At 36.7% G+C, this 16,009-nt stretch overlaps 1 protein-coding gene across 1 annotated transcript in view; it reads left to right on the forward strand.

Annotated features, from left to right (window-relative positions):
* The window catches only part of LOC150077755 (cell adhesion molecule Dscam1-like), a 173,812-nt gene that overhangs the window by 144,540 nt on the left and 13,263 nt on the right, over positions 1–16,009 (forward strand). The window contains exons 15-22 of the mRNA XM_090384234.1: positions 745–909; positions 3,774–3,844; positions 4,033–4,270; positions 4,424–4,522; positions 4,994–5,179; positions 7,520–7,813; positions 10,661–10,837; positions 14,159–14,415. Of these exons, the coding sequence (XP_090240360.1) occupies positions 745–909; positions 3,774–3,844; positions 4,033–4,270; positions 4,424–4,522; positions 4,994–5,179; positions 7,520–7,813; positions 10,661–10,837; positions 14,159–14,415 (1,487 nt within the window). The remainder of the gene's footprint in view (positions 1–744; positions 910–3,773; positions 3,845–4,032; positions 4,271–4,423; positions 4,523–4,993; positions 5,180–7,519; positions 7,814–10,660; positions 10,838–14,158; positions 14,416–16,009) is intronic.

Below are 16,009 nucleotides of genomic sequence, written 5' to 3' on the forward strand. Positions count from 1 at the left end.
TGTGCATAGTAGTTGAGTTATTCACCTGCTCACTGTTGAATACGCACCTGCCCACCAGAACGACAGAGCTCGAATCTTGATTCATCAGACCAGGCGACTATTCTCCAGTCGTCCAATGTCCAAGAACGGTGCTCTCGTGCCCACTGAAGGCTGAGGGGTGGATGACAGTCGGTCGTTCAACATGCGGACATGAACAGGTCGCCTACTCCCTTAGTCTTTCATTCCAATCATTCCTTGTTCAAACTCTCTCAGGTCCTTCCCTTTCCCTATTGCACGACCTTTACAGTGATAAACTGAAAGGCACCACCCTGCAGTCACTGTACATGCTGCACCCTTCGACGATGTCACTCCCAGGTACTGTGGGATGCGTCTACTCGTGAAAATAGGTGTAGTCATAATGTTTTGGCTCATAAGTGTATATAAAACACGTGCGAAAATAAAATACCGTATATTGAAATATATTAAGAAAATTATACATAATGAGTGTAATTTTTCTGTACAATAATAATATATAATTTGTTTCGAGTGAACATTAAATAAAAGATAAACCTGTTTTGTCTCTCTCCAAAAACTGTTTTCAAAATTTTTAAAATAAGAATAGCAATACAGAGCAGTGAACAAAACAGTGCAATGCTCTCGTCGAATAACTGTATATTCATTATAGTATTACAAGAGTAATTCCATTTGATCCAGGACGAAGTCAAAAGTCTTTCTCTTCTTCACTTTAATCCCCTAATCTTTCAGAAACCTGGGAGAACAAGAAACCTGCCAAAGTTGAGAGTGGCGATACTTCTTATGTGATTTCTCGCCTTCTGCCTCAAACAACGTATCACGTACGAGTGATAGCGGAGAACGCCCTAGGGACCAGCGAACCCAGCGAAGTGGTATCAGGCATGACAGATGATGAAGGTAAGATCTTTGTTAAAAACAGCGCCGTTTCCTATAAGGTTAATTGCAAAGTTGAGAGGAAAGAAACATCACATTTGACAAAAGCAGAGCAAATATTACAGTTTTCATTGGATCCTCTAGAAGGATCTTTATTTCTTCATCTTACTGGATAAAAGAAGAATAGTTTGTTTCTTTAATTTACACTCTATTTCGAAATTGAGTTGGACCTTGGATGAGTGTGAAACTACAACAACAACATTTTAATAATAAAAAAAGCTATAAATTCTTAACTGAATGTTGGGGAATGATTTATTCGGTAGATGTCGCTTCTAATCGAAGCGACATCTACAGATTAAGTCTTAAAAATATATAATTCTTAAAAAATATTATGTATCTAAATAAATGGTGTAGTTCATTAATTCCCCAAGTTTTTTTCAGTGATGGATAATTTGAATTCGACACTAAGATATAGTAAATATATGATTTTAATTCTAAAATACATTAAGCCTATTTTTCATAATTTAATTCTAAAAAACATTAAGCCTATTTTTCATAAAATTTAATTCTAAAATTGACTAAGCCTATTTGGTGTATGCTTTGCATCTTGGTTTGATAGTGGCATATAAAAGTAAAAAAATATATATATTATAAAAAAAATTGCCAATGCATTTAGGAAGTCACTGAAAATGGGTGATATCTAAATACGAAAGGAACTTTTGCCAAGAGAAACAGATGAAAGAATTGAGTACGTATCTCAAGAAAATGGTTTGAATCCATCATTTTCTTTAGCTAAAAAAAAAAAATCTTTTTAAACGGAACATCGGAATGAAATTTTTACTTCGCAGTTCATTTCCTGACTTAGCTAAGACATTAAGAAAGAAAAACTGACTGGGACAAAGAAGGGTGAGCCAGTTGGGTAGGAAGTGCCTTTTGTCGCTGATACTGACAAAAGGTTATGCATAGAAGCCAACGGAATTGGTTCTCTAGAGCAGAAACCCCACAGAATAACATTATGAAGGCGATTTTTTAAGCCCACACACACTGATGACTTGGTACAAAGCCCGCGTGACTTGGGGACCTCATTACTATCTTGCGTCAGACAAGTTTGGACAGTTGCCAGAAATATTACAAAAAATGATTTAAATTCTTCCACAGAAAATAGACAATCCCTCATGAAACAGAAATGCGGACTTACATCTGGTAAACCGGATTATATCCACTACTATAATGATTATTAACTTAATAAAAATACAGAGCAATATAATTAGAATGCTCGATCTGCCTCCTATCTGAGAGCAGTGGCCAAAAATACCGGCGTAGTTAGTCTAGAGACAATGATTGTGGGTCCTTAGTGAATTGGAGAGGGGCTGTAACTTCTACAGAATACAACAAACGCTAATCAATGCATTCTTTTTGGTTTGTTTTTCCAGCAATTGATCATAGACTCGGAGAATGGAAAATTAGCGTATTAACTTAGAATGGAATTTGGACAATTAGATTTGGTCGCTGAGAAAGAATCCAACGTCCTAATTGAGTTACTGAATTCGGAGTTTTGCAAAAATAAATCGATTTATGTCCTATGTGTTGATTAATTTAGGTTTCTTTCATCTTATTTATATGCTTAAGATAATTAAGTCTTAAACATTCCTCGTTTCCCTGTGCGATATACGATACTGACAAATAATGTTTTTTTCTTTATTAAAATAATTAATTTTGTCGTCTTCAATTACCCAATAAAATGCGAAAGTGGTATTAAAAATAATTCTTTGAGGTTTAATCTAGCAACTCCCACACAGTGCGATACTTTTGGACAGATCTGTTTATTCCAACTCTCGTATTGGGTCACTGATCTTTTAAAACAGGGTAACTCGTTTTATAAAAACAGGAGAGCTCGTTTGCCCTGTTTCTAATGAACAGGGGCACAATACGAGAGTTAGAATAAACAAATCTGCCCCTTTTTAAATATTTTTCCCGATATTTTATAAAATTTTATAAAAACAACTGGAAGCTCAAAGGCACTCAGTACGCTTCTATTTCCTCAATCATTTCAATGCTGGAGTATAAAGTTGGTGGAATTGAAATCGGATTATTGCTAGTTTGGTTGGCAGTTTGTTTATTAGGAGACTGTTATTGAACTGAAGTGGCGATGGGACTCGATCAGCAAGCAATGCAGTGTATAGTTTGAAATGAGTTCAAAGCCGGCAGTTGGAGAATCCTTTCAAAATGAGTTTCGAAAAGGTTGTTTTTAGCCGATACTTCAATTAATATTTGCTGAACAGTAACATTTTAAAAAGTAAAGAAAAGAAATCAGTTCTGTTTATTTGTTCCTCTTGCTGCATCTGTAGTGAAGGTATTCTTCAAATAATATGACCAAGTTTAGCCCGAGGACATCCTTTGGTAAATTATGTTCTTGATTTAAAAAGACAGCTTCTGAAATAAGGAGAGACTTAATATTTCAGTGTGACATCCATCGATGGGTGTTCGGGAGCAATGGAGACAGACGCTTGTCCCCTACGGCTACAAGACGATGTCAGTGTCGCTCTTTGAGATAAGTAATCTTTTCATGAACGACACCAAGGAAGGAGTGCTTGGGGTTCTGGAGATGAAAAGAAGAGAAAATGACAGGTATTTACTTGATCATCGGCATATGGAGGACAGAATACTTTACAAGCGAACACGGTATAAAGCTGCATTACCTGTCAAATGTCATTTGACATCTGGTGAGTGTATAGCTTGTGGCACAAGTTTGTCCGTCCGCTTCGTCTCATATTTGATCAGTAATTGGGGTGACGTGGAACGAATGATCAAATATGTACTTAAATATTTATTTAAATTAAGTTAATTCGCTGTACTGAAAGAAACTTATGTAATTGTTTTTTCAACAGCCCCAACTGGCCCACCAGTGGATGTCAGAGTAATTGCAACCAGCTCCAGTTCTCTGAGAGTGACGTGGAAGGTAATAATTCTTAATCTACTTAAGCTCTACAAAAAAAGATAAATGGTGTTTTTGGTAACATTACAAGATTAGTAATATATTTATTCACCTGATAAGCAAAAATATATTACTAAGCTTCAATTAGTGAAATCTGATTCAAATTTCAATCAACAAGTGTTATGGTCCACCATCTCTCTCTCTCTCTTTAGCCTTCGTACAGCGAGGATGGTGTTGGCGCTATCGAAGGCTACTACGTCGGCTATAAGGTATCTGGGACATCGGAACCCTTTGCTTACAAGACAGTGGCAACAGGAGAAGGTGTGAAGCACGAAAGCGAGTTAACTGGCCTCCAGAAGTACACTAAATACAGTATAGTTGTGCAGTCGTTCAATCGCAAAGGGGCTGGGCCACCATCCGAAGAAACGATCACACAGACTCTGGAATTTGGTAATTTCTGTTTAAATTAATTGCATCTGTTTATAAACATGGGTAATAAATACGAAATAAATAAAACAGTGTTAGGGTTTATAGATTGGTGTTCCACACATCAAATTTCGACTTGTGTCTTCGTTTATGATGAATGTTAAAATGTCTTTTCAGATCCACCGACTGCACCCGACTTAAAACTGATCTCATCTACGGGATCAACCATTCAGCTGAGCTGGGATTCAGTAGACGAAGGAAACAATCCAGTTACGGGTAAGGTGCAACATCCAAAAGTTTATTTTTGATAATAATTACAATCCATCGAAGCAGATGTTCTCTTATAATAATAGAATTAAATATATTAAACCGATTATTATTTAAACGAGTACCATCTGAACTAATTGATGTTTTATTACCTTTAAATATATATATTTTTAAAGTAGGAAATGTGCGGTTGACTTGTAAGTGGAGAAGGAAATCTCGCATCAAACTCTGTAAATCTAAAGTTCTCGCAACTTAAAAAACTCATCCCTAAGAAATGCGAAACTAAAATCACGCGTATGTATTTTGAGAGGATGTCTGCTTCGCACTTGCTTATAGCTGTCACTCGCTAATTCCCGAGTGCTTCCATTCGTCCATCCGAATATGGAAATGTATTTATATTATGTGCATACATTTCAAGTTTGTCATATGAAGTGATGCTTTGGCTGTGGGATGCTTTTTAAAGCTTGCATTTTAAAGCAGGATACATCATCTTCCACAAGATCGAGAATGGAGAATGGACCGAGACGCTGGTTCCCGAGAGCAGAAACTCGTACACTTTCCGAGGATTACACTGTGGCCAGAGATATCAGTTCTACATCTTGTCGTACAACAAAGCAGGAAGGGGACAACCGAGTGACGTAATGTCAGCCAAAACGGAAGGAAAGGGTAAATCATGAATTTTAGTTCTTGTTTCTTTCTGCTCCTGATTCATTTACAAAAGCTCTAGTGTTTCAGTAAACAACAAAACGCTTTTCCACTTTATTTCAAAAATTCGGCTTTACCGTAAAGATTTAAGACAAAATGAGAAAAAGAACATTTCACTAAATATAAGATAGTATAAATTAGTTTATGATATCTTACGTTATAAATGCATTGATTAATTTTATTTTTTATTTGGATGACGCAGCAAAAGAATGGCTTCTTTGCACTATAAGTCAATAATAATAATTTAATCATCGTCATGAACTTGATTCTGCTTAGGTCTTTTAAGACCTGTTCCGTTGTAGCTCTTGATCTCGCCATCATTGTCTTGCCCAACCCACATCTCTCTTGTCCCCACATCTCTCTCTAAATTCTTTTTACGTGGCTGATCCATATTTTCTGATACTGCTTTATGTCATTTACTATCGTTATCTTATTTTAATTTCTCTCGAATATCTGAATTTCTTTGTCTTTAAATTTCGTGTTCTGTGGTCGATTTTCTGTTTGCTGGACGAAATCGAGTTTCTGGGAGAAAAAACAATGCTGCCCACGCCTGAGACCGACAAACTCAACCTCGTTGTGAGCATGGCCCATAAAAATTCCTCACGTCATCGACAAAACTCGAACTGATCTTTTCCATTCGGTGTGAAAATGACTGCGATTCTACCAAGTGTGCTACTCACGAGGGCATTTGGATGGGTTAGTGAAGAAATCGGGTCTAATAAAATCCAATGGTGAACTCCTGAAATCGCGTTTAAAAGAGTGAAATCTATTGGACCCAAGCTCCAAGACTTCCACTTACAAAAAAAGACATGCCACTTATGAACACATTTTAACGCTGTTTCAGAATTGCTTTTGTTCTGATTTGATTGGTGTTTACGAAGAAATTGGTATTAGTCACGCATCCTTTCTAGGTTTACAAGATGGTCTCTAAGTCCCTTTGCTATGAGAACTACAGAAGAAGAGAATGATTTACTAAATCTGAGTTGCAGCTTGGAGCACACATTGTAATAATACTGACCACAAAAGACAAAGACGTTCTTCAGTGATCATACCATAGACAACTTATATTTGCATACCATACACTTAATTATTTGTTAACGTCAACAGAAAAAGGTGTTTGATATTTTGGCCAGTGAGTGCATAATTCTTATTTCTCTTTCTCTTTCCCTCTTTACGCATAGAGTTGGCCATCTTCTGGTCTTTTCCTTCAACCTAACCATAGTCGTAAAAATCCTAGAAGGAAAGTCTTTCGGTGCGCTTATCTGCACTCCAATGGCTTCTGCTAATCTGTCTTTGCAGTTTTTACTTCGCTTTAGCAGCAGCTTCTATTTCTCTGGCTCTCAGCTCCGAGTGCCACCTGATCCTTGTTACTTCCAATTTAGCCGAAATCCCTTCAAGCATCTTCTGCTCAGAACTTGATTAGAGTAATTAGTAGAGTAGTGGCTGGCCAGAGGTTCTTTACGGCTTTCTTTTACTGATATTCGAGCTTGTTTAAGTTAATTCAAAGAAAGTGTGTCTGTTCTGAGACTCTTTTTTGGAATGTCCAAATATTTCCACGTTAACGATCCCCCTCTGTGTTGTCGAGAGAGAGTTTGCGAGTAAAATTGGTATCATAAAGGAAACTAATTGTTCTGGGGCCATGATGGTAACAATGATGCAGAATTCTCCTTTAAGAAGATTGCAACTCATTTTGTATGGCTGCAATTAGACTGTAATAACAATTATGAACTGCATAAGCCATTTTTATCTTTAGTTTGCAAGCTGCGCATAAGTAATTCTTTTGAGTGTCTGAAATCCTCCTTCTAAATGGTAATGCTCGGTTTTAATTTGCTCCTATTATACCATTTATGGTACCTCTTTGGTTAAGTGAGTTTCCCTGTCGACACATCTCATCTTAGGGCTGCTAAATGTCCGGTGTTAATCAGGTTCATGCTTCCCCTGCTATTTCCAGTAAAATTTCAGCACACGATTGCATTTTTTCTTATTTATTTCAAGTACAGATGTTTCATTTTAATTTTCTTTATCTACAATCCAAATAAGTTTAAATAAACCTAATATTGAGGTCGGGCTCTGAGAGCAGGTCGATGAAGCTAAGGCAAGCTCGTGTCTTCAAACTATTACAACAGGCCGTGTAGTATGAGATGGCGCATTGTCATGCTGAAACAGATAAGGGCTGAGCTCATACTGCAGCCATAGTGTAGGAAGAATGGAGAGGCTGTAAAGTTTTAAGTGAAATATATAAACTACTTTATCTTAGATTCATTCTTTTATGTAAATCATTTTTTTTTATTATTATTACAGCACCCGTGGCTCCGGACAGGAGATCATTCATACGAGTGAACACGACCTCTGTGACCCTTCTTATGACATCTTGGCAAAGTGGAGGTTGTCCGATCACATTCTTCGTTGTTCAGTACAAACCAAGGGATCAACGCGAGTGGATTTTGGTGTCTAATAACATCCCTCCAGATCAGAAGACTCTAATCATACCTGACATGATCCCAGCCACGTGGTATACATTATTTATGACCGCCCACAATGATGCAGGATCCACTGAGGCCGAATATATCTTTGCCACTTTGACAATAACAGGAGGTAAGACATTTTTTTTTTTTTTTGACATATACGTATAATGTGCCTGATGTCTTCACCATGTCCGTCCGTCCATCCGCATATCATTAAATTTTATATTTCGACCTTTTAAAGAGATTTCTCAAGACATTTCAAATTCTCTATTAAAACTGGTCCATAGTAATCTGACAATTATTATTTCTTTGTGTGTCCGTCCGCATGCAATAAATCAACTCCAAATGGATTTTCACAAACGATCATATTTCACTCTATTAGAAAAAACAGTAGATTAAAATCGTCAGTGGCGCGTTATACCTTCATGGGGACCCATCTAAAGAAAAAAAACTAATAAAGAACGTTTTCAATTTCATTTTATTGTGACAACAAAACAAATTATTTGACATAACAACTAAATATAAAATTTCATCGAAATCGGTTAAAAAATCATTTTTGAAAAAAACGTAATTTTAAAATTAATCTTCAAGTTCATTGACCTTGGCAGGTAGAAAGTTCAGTTTCCGATTTAAAAAAAAGCTTAAAAAATATTAGTAAAAAACAGCAATGAGCTTTTAAAACAGTGATTTTGGGGCCCCCTCGGATCGGGGCCCTAGGCAGATGTCTTTTTTGCCTATAGGATAACACACTACTGAAATATAAATCCGATAAGTATTATTTATTTATTTTTTTTATTTGTTGCCATGTTTGCTGCCTTGTGCTAGCTACAATTAATGGCCAATGTGGCGGATGAGCAGAAACGAAATTTTCTCGGTTTGCGCATAAAAGTCGTTGCGTTTTACAAAATATTCTATCCATTAAATATTTACAGTTTCCTCGATTACAACGCAGCTAAAATGCGACACTTTATATTTGCCCTTTTCGAACAAAAGAACATTAAGAGATGCTTGGCAATTTGCCAAACCACACAGTTCAATCCTTGATCACCCAGAACGGTCCCATGAAATCCCGGGCTGTGAAAAGACAGTTAACTAATCCTTTATCTCACTTATGGGAAGGCGCAAATGGGCCTATCAAAGTGTAGCGAATTTGGTAAGTCGCTTTTATTGTACGCTGCTTCGTTATTACCGTAATCTTACGCCGATGCTTCACGGTATGCAGAAAATCGATCGTCAGTTAGCAGAAGTATTTCACCGCCCCCCCCAACACCTCTTTAGGGGCACTGACATACAGAGGGAGGTTAACAGTGCGATGCCAATGATTTTCTACAATTCTCCCTTGTGTTCAAGCTCACAGTTATAAAATGTTTAAAGTCACAAACGCTCAATCCGTAAGCAGACGATAATTATCCCCGTCGTGGGTCCGCCGTGCGTTTTTAAGTTCCGTATACGTCAGAATGTCGAATGCTATCTCTCCCCCCCTCCCCCGAATAAATTTCGACTGGCGAAAGAATCTCTGATAACATCACTAATTGCGGGACATGGTAAGCCTAATTACATCGCTTATACATGTTGATATTCGCTGCCGGCTGTGGAGTTGGATAAATTAGGGTCGTTTGCCTTTTCGCCTGGAGGTCCAATGCGGTGGAAATCAAACGAGAATAGATATGAAGCAGACGCGCTTACATCGTATGTGTACACAATGCTTTCCTTACGTATAAATACGTTTAAATTATATCTACTTTTCGTAGCAGTCCACACAACCAAAAGAATGCAATTTTCTTTTATGTTCGTGGGAGAAGTGAAATAAAAAAAAATAAAAAAAAAAAACGCGTGTGCTCCCTGTACGCACAAAAGATGTTTTATTTTATGTGACAACATATTTGAGGATTATCAAAAACCGCTTAAATTTTTAAAATCGAACAGCTGGAACCGAAGTTATGAACGATGTAACGTTTTATGCTCATGCCCGCTGCTTACTCTGCCGAATCAACGTTAGTAACTCAATTACTGTCATTTAGGAAGTGACATCATTAGCGCCATTTTCCGTTTAAAATTTTAAAATCGAACAGCTAGAACCGAAGTTATCAATGATGTAGTGCTTTATGCTAACACTCGCTACTTATCCTGCCGAATCAACGTTTCTGACTGAGTTAGTGCCATTATCGTCGTCTAGGAAGTGACATCATTTACGTAATTTCCCGTTTAATTTTTTTTTTAAATCGAAGAGCTAGAACCGAAGTTATAAAGTATATAACGTTTTGTGCTCACGCCCGCTACTTACTCTACGGAATCAACGTTAGTGACTGAGTTACTCTCGTTGACGTCATTTAGGAAGTGACGTGTACTGCGTGATTTCCCGTTTAAAATTTTAAAATCGAACTGCTAGAACTGAAGTTATAAACGATGTAACGTTTTATGCTCACGCCCGCTTACTCTGCCGAATTAACGTTAGTGACTGAGTTATTGTAATTTAGGAAGTGACTCATTAGCGTCATTTCCCGTTTAAATTTTTAAAATCGAACTGCTAGAACCGAAGTTATGAATGATGTAACGTTTTATGCTAAAACCCACTTACTTTGCCGAATCAACGTTATGACTGATTTACTGTAATTTAGGAAGTGACGTCATTAGCGTCAGTTTTCCGTTTAAATTTTTAAAATCGAACAGCTGGAACTGAAGTTATGAACGATGTAACGTTTTAGCTCACGCTCACTACTTACTCTTCCGAATCAACGTTAGTGACTGAGTTAGCGTCATTAGTATCGTTTAGGAAGTGACGTCATTTGCGTAATTTCCGTCTCGCATTTTCGTTACCGGTCGGATTTACATCAGTCCGAAAAATGTAGTAGGCGCCACCAGAGATGGTTTCACATCAAAAGTACAAGTTTATTGTTATGTTAATCTATATTGATACTCCCATATGAAAGACAACGTAAAATTCCAACTTTGCTTCTCTTTTGTTTTGTTGCTATAGTTACGCTTTCTCCACTGCCAGCAACTCCGGAGAGGGACAATGATGTTTTGCATCATCTGAAGATAATCATCCCAGTAGTGTGTACTACAGTTGTTTTGGTGATCATCGTAACCGTTGCATGCGTTATACATATCAGGTTAAGAGGAAACGGACGTGAAAGTCACCCATTTCCAAGTGGTAAGTGAACCCCTTACTTTGTTTCCTCTTTGGTTTTCTATTCCCTTTAAAATTTACCCTTTTAATTATGTTTATTACTAAAATAAACTTCTAAATTCTACAAGCCCTGATTAGAACACTTATGGACTGAACTTCGCCACATATTTACAGCTTTGTGTCCCAAAATGGAACGGATTCTTTCGTGCCTAAAAAGAAGCACAGATTATTATGAGCAGTATTAGTGTTGAAATCCAGTGTGAAATCTTGTATTCTGTTAGCGTAGCTGGTGATGGCTTAAAGATCTTTTAACTCTTAAATAATTTAGAAATCATTCAAAATTCATCAAAACAGATTATCTAATAGCACATATGAGGGCTGTTTGTAAAGTAAGGTCACATGCATACTCCATCTGCAATGTTGTAATCATCGTGTTCAGACAGCAGTGCCTGAACGGAATGCACCATAAACAGATTTTTTTTTTTTTTTTTTCTCGGCCTCGATTGTTGGACCATACACAACTCATCCTTGATGAATTTCAAGTGGCCAGGTTGTTGGCTTAGCTAATGTCAACGAAGGTGTACAACGTCCAGTAACTAAAATAAACGAAACAGATCTACCTTTAGTCATGCAAAGTTTCACTATTGGGAAAGCATGGTTAACAACCGCCACCTTACTTTACAAACAGCCCTCTTATTATGGGAAGTAGAGTGAAAAATGGAGATGCATATGAACCTCGAGCTCTTCAAATCTATGGATATTGCTAGTTACACAGCATTTATTGCCATTGCATATTGTGAGTAGCTGGCAGATAATTTTGGCAGAGCGTCTGTTGAGAACTTAACTATTCCGCGCCAGTTAAACATTTGATGGAGTACTCCAGTTGCCCAAACAATGATTCCTGTAATCGCAATTCCCCAAGGCAATTAGTACCCTTGATAAATCAAAGCCTCTCTTCTCTACATTATTGAACTACAAAGTACATTACTAAGTTTGTCAATATGAACTTAACTGGTTGAATGTTCTTTAAATTATTCAGTTGTGTCCTAAGGCTGACTAGAACCGCAGTTTTACTCAAATTGAAATCTGTTTATACTATAGGAATAGCATTCAGATATAATAGCACTAATGCGCAAAGTTGTAAGAATATTTATTCTCTTACAATTCATTCTGCACTGAGGACACTTAAAGAAATATTTTTCGTATTTCTGAATGTGGTGAAGTGGCACCTGACCGTGACTTATTCCTTCTTATTACATTAATATCAATCTGCATGAACTGAGAGTAGAATTCCAACTTTTGTTTACATGGAAGAGACTATCTTTAATGCTTGTATTTATGTTAATACCCAGATGCCTGTGCGCATTGATTTGTGCAAGAATTTCAATCCTCACTGCCTACTTGCCTTTGTAATATATTCCACTTCTCTTGTTCTGCTCATGAAAATATTTTAATCAGAAATGATACGAGCGCAGCCATTGGCTATAAAAGTAATTTTTAATTTAAAAAGGCTGTAGAAAAAATTGTATTTAAAACGTTTAAAAAACACGTGCACTCGTTGAACTATGAAATGCATGCTTCATTGGTTAAAAATTTACTGCGTTACAGTGGTTGTCAACTTACGAACCCTCCCCTGACTTGGATAAAGTCGAGTTCCCCACCCGTCCACTAAAATTCAACTAAAAAATTAAATAAAAATTAACAATGGACAAATAAATGAACTATCTCTAGTATTCACCATTGAAGAAAGACAAGAATTAATGGTCCGGAACGTCTGAGATATGTACGTATGTCCTGCCATGTTCAGAATAAACCGACTTAATATCCAACGGTGTTAATATTTCTCTTTGGCTTATTATAGAAATATTCTCTAATTCCTCCATAGTTCAGTTTAATAATAAGAGATTGATACGTTGTGTAAACAGTCGTTTAAATAGAATGTTACTTACCGTGACTTATTCCTCCTTATTATATTAAGTTCAATCTGGATGAACTGAAAGTAAAATTTAAACTCTTGTTTAAATGAAAAGAGAATATTTTTAATGCTCGTATTTATGTCAATACCCAGATGCCTGTGCGCATTGATTTATGCACGAATTTCACGCCTCACTGCCTACTTGCCTTTGTAATATGTTCTCTAATGAAAATATTTTATTCAGAAATGAAACAAACGCAGCCATTAGCTATAAAAGTACTTTGCATTTAAAAATATTGTACAGAACATTGTATTTAAACGTTTAAAAAACGCGTGAACTCATTGAACTATGAAACGCATGCCTTATTGGTTAACAATTTACTGTATTTCAGTGGTCGACAGCCTACGAACCCTCCCCTAACTTGGATCAAGTTGATTTCCCCACCCGTGTCCTAAAAATCAACAAATAATGAAATAAAGATAACAATGGACAAATAAATGATTATCTCTAGTATTCACCACTGAAGAAGGACTAGAATTAATGGCCCGAAACGTTTGAGATATGTATGTATGTCCTTTTATGTTTAGAATAATGTTAATATTTCTCTTCGGCTAATATAAATTTCTCTATTTTAAGAGATTGATACGTTTTGTAAACAATAGTTTAAATAGAATGAGCAGTTAATACATTAGTAATTATTAATGGGAATTTCATTCGTTTTGAATTGATTAAAGTGTAATTGAAAAGGAAATGATTTAACTTTATAATAGCGTATGAAACTGGTAGTTTAATTATTAGTGTCTGGGGGATGCTTGGCGTAATAACTGACTGCTGAGAGCGATTCGGGCTCATTCAACCGTCAAAATAGAGTAACACACGTTCAATGTAAAGCTCCACTAATAAATAAAATTAACAAATTTAATTTGGATGGAGGATTGTGAATAATAGAAAGAAGCCATTACTGTTCCATAAATGGTAAACGTGATTAGCATACAGGAAATCACACAACGATGTATTTATGGCTGTTGCCAACTTAATTGCTATTTATATTTTCGTGTGTGAATGTGAGAAAAGTAATTTATATTTTTTATCCCTTGGGATAAAACGATCGTGGGTATAATTCTCTACTTTTGTTCGTAAATTTGGTTTTTTTCCCTTGAATTAATCTGCGCTATAAATAAAATTACAATTTTGTTAGTAACGGGTAAATCTCCTCTACCACGAGTTGCCTGAGTATTACACTACTTTCAAATGTCATCATCACAACAGTCCGCCATTAAAAGCGTATTTATATAAATAAAATTAAGGTTTAGTTATTTATTTAATTTAAAAAAATGTCTTTTTAGTTAAATATTATATCAAATTTATTATTTGTTGTTGTTGTTTCTTTCTATGGCAATAATATTATATAAATTAATTTCTTCCATAGCTGAAGAATCCAGGGAGCACGAGAATATGAAAATAGTTGACAATGTTCCTCTGAACGTGTGGGAGAAAAGGTCACAGGCAGACATTCGTCTAGGTCAAAGTAGGGAGCAGCTATACTTTCCTTCCCCTTACGCTACAAGTCGAATATCTGTATTTTCTACCAACGGTGAATTCGAGGGGGCGCCACCGTCGACGTGGAGGCCTGAAATGCCTATTGAGGGAGAACACACGTATGAGATTCCCTTTCCATCCAAACAGGTAACGAATTAAATTTAGATCCTTCTGAAAGGGAAAGATTTGTTTTCTGTGGGGAGGAGGGGCGCAGATTACCTGGAATATTTTAATTTTCTTGGACTGATGGGTCATTGCAACCCGTCAGTCCAAGAACGTACAAATTCAGGCGTTCGACAAATTCGTTAAATACTCGACCATGTCGCTGACTCCTCTCATTCGTGAAATACAACTGCGTCTGTCAGATTCCTCAACAATATTGGATTGGTCCTAATCATAAGGACACAGCATCAAAAGAAGTAAAAAAACATCCCGACTTGGGATAGTTTGAAATGTTCATTTGACCTTTGAAGCGCACATTGGAACTGCCTTAGGTACAATGTCAAGAACCAAATGGAGCTTAAGGGAACCTTCCACTGTGAGGGCGTGGCTCTATGGCTTATGCTTTGGTTAAATCGCTCCCTGGGAAGGCCATTCTCCATTTTGAAAACATCTTCTACACTTCCATATAAATGGACCCCTTGGTCAATTCTACTCATAAAGACCAACATCTTCACTCTATTCAAGTTCGTCTGGCATACGATGGAGGTACCTACCATGAAGAAAATTCTCACTCAGCCATCTACTCCATACAGACCACTACGAAGCAGCAATTCGCCATCGTTCTTAACTGGAATCCGTCTGAAGTCCCTCCAGAAGTTGTTCTCATGCAATATGCTCACTCCTTTCAACCAACTCCAATCGGCTTTGAACCCATATGTTTGGAGAAAGCCTACAAGACAGCAATTCTCCATCAAGTCCACCTCCTCATGTTCAGCAAAATGCGAATCGGCATGCCTATCTTGGACCAAGGACAACGTAAAAATGGTGTGTTTTTCATTCTGTTGATTAAGAGATCATTAAATACTATTGCAGAGTACTATTGTCCTTGCTGAATGCTATAATTATTGTAAAAATACCAATTACTGTTATAGAGCGCCCGTCTTCTCAATCTACTTCTGGTTCTCTTATTGGGTACTATCGTGGTGCGAAAAAGGAAACCAAAATAACCCTCTGTACGTAAATGGTCAGTTCGATGGTGGTGGAGCACTTGTAGGAGGTGTACAGATCCCCTACATCATTCTGCGACATAGTCTTTCGCTTTATTGGTGCTGTGGGAGAAGGGTTCATTGTTCATCTGCTCCCCCCAACTTGAATATCATCCATAAAGTCTAGGACATCTAGGTAGACGCATTAACGGACTTATCGATAGATTCCACTTGTCTGGAAGTTTCGTGAGCCCTTATTAAAGTAGTTGTCCGTTGTGGTGCAGCTCCCAGAACTGCAAAATTTCATGATAGAGCTTAGAGCAAGCCGACAGGTAAACAAACAAAAAATATCAATAGCGTTTAACATATTAAAATGTTTAACTTAATAAATTTTGAATATTTCATTAATTTATGGATCAGTAGGAATTTTAATAAATCTGATTTGAATTCAATTTGTCTTTTTGAAATCCATTATTTGTATAAACAATATTTTACTAAAATTTTCCTTGGTTATCCATTAATACTGTTATTGCACAATTTTCTAACTCGTCCGAGAATAATGATGTCAAAATGAAATGATTATCTTCTGTAAC

The sequence above is a fragment of the Mastigoproctus giganteus genome, chromosome 11 (assembly GCF_048544385.1).
Source record: "Mastigoproctus giganteus isolate SK-2022 chromosome 11, ASM4854438v1, whole genome shotgun sequence".
Lineage (NCBI taxonomy): Eukaryota > Metazoa > Arthropoda > Arachnida > Uropygi > Thelyphonidae > Mastigoproctus > Mastigoproctus giganteus.